This window comes from Limulus polyphemus, unplaced genomic scaffold, assembly GCF_000517525.1.
Source record: "Limulus polyphemus unplaced genomic scaffold, Limulus_polyphemus-2.1.2 Scaffold422, whole genome shotgun sequence".
Lineage (NCBI taxonomy): Eukaryota > Metazoa > Arthropoda > Merostomata > Xiphosura > Limulidae > Limulus > Limulus polyphemus.
In genome coordinates this window covers 254,067-260,541 of record NW_013666032.1, presented here as the reverse complement: position 1 = coordinate 260,541, position 6,475 = coordinate 254,067, and the positions used below count along the sequence as shown (strand labels likewise).

Below are 6,475 nucleotides of genomic sequence, written 5' to 3'. Positions count from 1 at the left end.
AAGTGTTTGTAAGAGTGTAGTGCTCATACTCTGAAGTATCGTAACGAGCTTGTCATTAAGTGTTTGTAAGAGTGTAGTGCTCATACTCTGAAGTATCGTAACGAGCTTGTCATTAAGTGTTTGTAAGAGTGTAGTGCTCATACTCTGAAGTATCGTAACGAGCTTGTCATTAAGTGTTTGTAAGTCATTAGAAGGTCAGCAATTGCCAGTTTATGAAAATCGAAATAATAACACATCTTGCGAGAAACCCTATATGCTTGTGTAGCTATACTTATTTACTCTCCGTTTTTCAAAACGGTATTTAAGGTCGATAGAAATAGAAGGTGTGACACTAGATGGCAGCATTAATGCAAATAATCTATTTAGATATGTTCACACTCTCAAATGGCATTTAGACCATGCTTCAATATGAAATAAGTTTAAAATTTCTAAGATTCATGATACCAACATTTGTATTAACATAATATTAAAAAAAGGTTTCCTTCCGTTATTGGAATGTAAATAAAGTTAATCAGGGTTAATATTTAATGGAAGCTAAAGACCAAGAAGTTGTATAACTTATTATCGCACGTACAAAAGAGGTTTTTGAATTAGTTACCGGAATGATATTAATTTACCCGATTTAATTACCTTATGACCAAGCTAAATGATAACTGATCATAAAATAATTTGACAAGTTTACAGCAACATTTATAACTATAAAATTCTTTAACATACTACACAAATTTTAACTTCACATATATATATTTTATATTTAATAAAATGTCATTTCGTGTCCTGAGTCTACCTATAATACTATAGTACTTACAAATATTTGGGCATGTCTAGCTTACAAATACGAAGGATTTTTAGGACCACTTACCCTGATGTTTAGTTCTACTTCCTTCATCCACTTCTCTCTCATGTCCAGTGATGAATATAGATGTCCACAGCTGATCACAGACAATATTAGACGTTCTATGGGAAGTTTTATTATAACGTCCAATAGCAGTAGTCCTAAATCAAAACACACTATTTACACATATTGGTAACATTATTAACAATTGATTATATATGATTTAGCTTTGTGTTTGTATCCTTTTCAAGATTTTACACATTAAAATAATGAATAAAATACATTTAAAATGATATCTAAATATATTGAACATTGCTGTATGATAGTTCTTATTAAAACTAATAACGTAATTGCCATACATGCCTTTCAGGTGCCGGAATATTTTTATTTTGGGCTTTTGTAAAATGGCGCTCTCTATCGGTTTCTTTCTCAACTAAGTGCTGTGTAGCTTCCGAAGCTGCTTTAGATGGTTTTGATCTTGACATTTGTCGAGTGACCATAAGATTTGTGTTCATTTTGCACTTTATCTCTTTCTTCTTAGGTTTGGACTTGTCTTCATTCGTACTTACTGCTATTTTAGCAGTCACTGCATCCCATCGGCACGCCTTTTTCTTTTCTTCATACTCGTCTCTCGTCTTTGGATTTTCTTTGGAAGCATCAGAATTTTTTTTAATTTTGGATTTTACATTATTATGAAGATATTTTTTAAAATCAGAATTGTCTGTGTCCCTGAAACTTATTACTTGCTTTTTTCTTTTCCAAGCTCCGTTGGTCTTTGTGGTCAATTCGGCTTCTTTGGTTATTTTTGTGGAAATGGTTTCTGCTTCGATAGGCGGATTTGTATTTTCTTCTTTCCATAATGGTGTCTTCTCATTTGGTAAAGTAATGTTTTCTTGATGTATTGTATCAGTTGTTGGAATATCATTGTTTAAAGGGTTTTGAGTTTCAGTATCCTTTTTAAAAACTTCTCTTTGTGGGCTTACAGAGCGGGTGTCACAGTCTTCTATAGTTTCTTCACGAACTCTCGTTAAATTTGCTTCCCATTTGTTGTCTAGTATATTTGTGAAAGGAAAAGGAATTACCCGGTAACTTACGCCTTGATCTTGAACCTGGTCCTCGGTTTTATCATACTTCATACAAACATCATCATGTGTCATTTTATAAAAGTCTTTATTATTCTGTGTATATAACCTAAGATCACTTGAATGTTCACTTTCCAACTCGTTCAGGGATGTCCCAAGATAACGGTCTGTAAAGAAATCGGAGTTGTTTATGCTACTTCCCATCAGATGGCGCCCCATTTCATGTCCATCAGAAGTTACGTCACTATTTTGGTTGTAAGTAAAGAATTTCATGGACGCTTTTTCTCCAGATGAGATTAGAGTACTTACTCCGTTCTCTTCACTTTTTACCACCCCATTGCCATAGAACCATGTATTTGCATGTCTGTTTCTATTTTTTATCACTTGTTTTTGATATTCTATTTCACTACATGTTTCTAGGCTTCTTTTTACAACTTCTTGTACCTTATATAAAACCTTTGTTGGATTAGAGTCGGAATCATTGGGCAGCAAAAACGTTTTCATAAGCGGACAGCTTTTAGTGTATTCTTCATTTTCATTGTACAGTGCTTTATTTTTCGAAATACCAACGTGATATTCTTCCTCTCTAATTTTTAGCTCTATATTTTCTGGTAACAATTCACTGGTTTGATTTTGAAATATACCTGAAAAGTTTTCTCCTTTAATTTCCATTGCTTTTTTCTTTATTTCTGCAAGTCTCGATGACAGAGAAACCACTTACTTGTAATATTAGGTGCTGTTTTTAGGATTTACTTTATTTAGTTCTTTGTATTCACCGTCTACTCAAGAAGAAGTAGGAACTATATCTTGATTCAATTTCTGGTCATTCCTATCTTGTTCATTGTTACCAAGAGAAAATAAATCCCTTTCAAGAAAACTCGTGTGTATTATTTGATTACGTGGATTTTCGTGACTTTTATTTGTGAAAAGAGAGTAATAAGGGGATACAACTTTTTCACAAAAACTACTAGATTGTTCTTCAAATGACTTATGAATATTCTCTGAAGATAAAACATGTTGTGTCATTACTGGTGAATTTAAATAAAATCACAAAAACTGAAGTTTTGCTTATCAGGGTTTCCCTATGCCTACATCACTAGATAGAAACGAATATTCCAAAGTTATGAACATAGGTAAAGTACCTGATGTTTTGTGCGAAGCCTTTTTTTATCCAATTGCCAGTCCAGCATCCCTTAAAAGAAAAGAATAGGCCAAACGTACCCAAACGTTTCCTTTTTTACCAATAAACCTGATTCAATTACTTGAGAGGTTCTGAAGTCAGTATGTATTTTGCCAGGTATCTGATAACTCTCCAAGAACAACCATTCTTTGTCAGTGTGGTTAATGATTTTGATATAAAATCCTTGGGTATGAGGTTTCTGGGAACCTGATCAGTAACACCGTCCAGTCTCTCTTCTTCTAATAACTGATGAGATGAAAGAAGAAAAAAAAGGCAACTAAATATATATAGTGTTCAATTTTATGTACGCTGTCCTTAAAAACTATTGTATATATCTTGTCTAATAAATAAGCAAAAGTGTACAAAAAATACACCTTACAAAATAATTTGTCAATTATTATATGCAATATTTTAAGCAACTTATCAAATCTTCCAACCAATAAAATTGCATGCTGTAAAGTTAAAAATTATACATTTTATTTTTTGTGGAGGAATAAATCCCGAAATTGGATAAATGAGTTAACTAAGTAAAATGTTTTGTTTTAACTTAAGTTACAGAACCTACCTTTCTTCAATAAAAGGATACTGTAATAAAGTTCTATGTCTTTCAGCTGGAAAGTTGGGATAAAACTAAATAGAACACATTGTTCATTACAAGTTTGTTTTTTTTTTGGAGTGAAGCTTCCAATGATGTCATAGGTATATGTGAGCTTTTATAAAACCTCGAAATGAAATGTGATACAATCTAATAACAAACGGTAATAGGGTATTACAAGCACGTTTTCTTGCATTGTAGTAATAGCTTTGAATACTAAACAACAGTTGTATTCAATTGTTACTTACTAGAATATAAAAAAATAATTAAAGATGAAGTATTTCAAAACGATTGTAAGGAGATTATGTGACTGTTCATTGTTAATTCATGCCTTGTAATTCTTGGTAAGGAATTAATCATTTTTGGAAGAGTGCGCCATTTCTGTTCACGTTCGTATACGTATAGATAGTGTTTGCACATTTTTTATAGATGACTTTAACTGAGAATACCACCAAAATATGGTTATATCTCGTAGACCATATCTTTATTTAAAATGGTACAGTAGATGAAGCATAAAAATGTAAAAATCAGATTGTGAGTGAATATATAGAATTACAAAGCCTATATTGAAATTTCTGCAAATCAATAGTTATTCAGTAATTTAGCTAAACAGTTGCTATTTTCAATTAAGGCTTTACTCAAAAATTACTATCCTTTTTAGTAATTCTAGAGATGTTTCTAATTCAAGCACAAGTTTTGAAGATACTTAGTTATTGAAATAAGCTGAAATAGCAAACTTTAGAAAATAACAGTTGCACCCATCCACCCGGGGTGTAACGACCCCACGGGAGAGAGGGGGGTCTTACTCTAAGCCTCCAATCTTAAAACAATGGTACGTTATAGAAAAATATCAGGAAATTTTAACAGTTTTTATTGTACGGCATATTGTGCTCTCTATGATTGTTCATTGTTTGAAGTCGTAAAGTGAAATTCCATGAAATATGTACTTTGTAATCATAAAAATTCGAAGTGCTCACCTTACATCAAAGAACTGTTTAAAAAAAATGAAGTTGTGTTTTGATCATTCACACTCGTTTCTGTCGGCCAGTGTATTTATACTCGAGGTCACGTGAACAACAGTTACATATAATTCGCTTAGATGGCAGTACATCATAACAGGAAAACAGCATTTCCGGTCTTCTTCTCGGACTCTGCTCTAGCTTGATCCGGCAACTCATGCAATCAAATTAAAAATCACGAAAACCATAGGCAAGTCCCCTAAGTTTTAATTAACATGTGAGCTTCAACTACCATATAAGCCAAGCAAGAGGCGAAGAGAAATTCAACAACTTCCTGACCACCTCTGGGTTATCTAACCTAAATACCTACAAGGATTGGATTGGACATCATAACTGATGATTTACGTTTTATCTACAGATACCGCTTTATCTCACTTTCCGCTGGTATTTGGCATTACCAACCTGAACACATCTTATGCGGCACAAAGGCTAACAGATGGAGTTAGAAGACACAAAATTAGCCATAACCATTCCTATTTTAGAATTGTTCATCAGTCTGTAGTACCGCCACCTACACAGTTAGTTTTAAACCGAATAGTAGAATTGTCTGCCACTTTTATAACACACCCACAATTGGAAATTCGGAACGGTGCAACGTATCCCGGGTTCGAACTTATCGATTAGTAACCCAGAATGCTAACCACCACTTCCGTCCCATATTAGTAGTAAGTATTACCCAATAACTAATAATTGACAGAGTCGTAATCATGCCCGTAGTCATGTTTATTATTTATTCATAAACTGTCAGTACATTAATTGGAAATATGTGCCATGGTTGTTGGGTGTTTATTCATAAACTGTCAGTACATTAATCGGAAATATGTGCCATGGTTGTTGGGTGTTTATTCATAAACTGTCAGTACATTAATTGGAAATATGTGCCATGGTTGTTGGGTGTTTATTCATAAACTGTCAGTACATTAATCGGAAATATGTGCCATGGTTGTTGGGTGTTTATTGTATAATAATTGGTATAATACTGGTGATGGTTGATAAATATGTGTATGTATTGTATTGCAATTCATTTATTTACTTTGTACTTAAACTGTTTCTCTTTATAATTGTTATATGCGTGTCATATATTAGAACATAACTTGTACATTGCGTGTCATGGCTCCTAAATGTTAATACATTTGTTTCGTTTGATTGTTGGCAGATTTATTGTTTATATTATCTTGTTTTTAAAAGATTATTTAAAATGATGAATTATAATTAATTTAATTGTCATAAAACATTGGTATTAGGTTTATTATATTTTCAGACATTACATTTTGTATCTAATCCCTTAAGGATTTTCAAAAATTAGAAGTGTATATAGTATCAGTATTTCAAACCACGCTATATTCGTCATATCATTGCCAACGACGCACTTTACTCAGTCCAGAGCTCTTCAGGCTGGCTGTGATACAACAAGTAGTTGGACACTATATGTATAAGCCATTAGAAGTGTATATAGTATCAGTATTTCAAACCACGCTATATTCGTCATATCATTGCCAACGACGCACTTTACTCAGTCCAGAACTCTTCAGGCTGGCTGTGATACAACGAGTAGTTGAACACTATATGTATTTGTTACAACAATTGTTATGGTGTGTATGCCATCTTGTAAAAGGCGTTCACATGATATAAATGTTGAATTATACCTGACATCGTTAGTAACTGAATTTCCCCTCAGTTGTTTGTTTCTGTCTGCTATTTGTTAACGTATACCTAATATAGTTGATTTATATTCTTCTTTCTTTCGGTATTTCAGTGCAAAAT

At 32.8% G+C, this 6,475-nt stretch overlaps 1 protein-coding gene and 1 long non-coding RNA gene across 3 annotated transcripts in view; both read right to left on the bottom strand.

Moving 5' to 3' along the window:
• LOC111085486 (microtubule-associated tumor suppressor 1 homolog A-like) overlaps positions 1-1,515 on the bottom strand; it is a 33,718-nt gene extending 32,203 nt beyond the window's left edge. Inside the window, exons 1-2 of the mRNA XM_022384304.1 lie at positions 1,199-1,515; positions 863-996 (exon numbers count right to left, since the gene is read on the bottom strand). Coding sequence (XP_022240012.1) covers positions 863-996; positions 1,199-1,350 — 286 coding nt within the window. The 5' untranslated portion in view covers positions 1,351-1,515. The remainder of the gene's footprint in view (positions 1-862; positions 997-1,198) is intronic.
• Positions 1,516-2,971: 1,456 nt separating this feature from the next.
• LOC111085487 overlaps positions 2,972-6,475 on the bottom strand; it is a 37,600-nt gene continuing 34,096 nt past the window's right edge. For both annotated transcript variants that reach the window (XR_002610323.1, XR_002610325.1), the window contains exon 4: positions 2,972-3,343. This is a non-coding gene — a long non-coding RNA (uncharacterized LOC111085487). The remainder of the gene's footprint in view (positions 3,344-6,475) is intronic.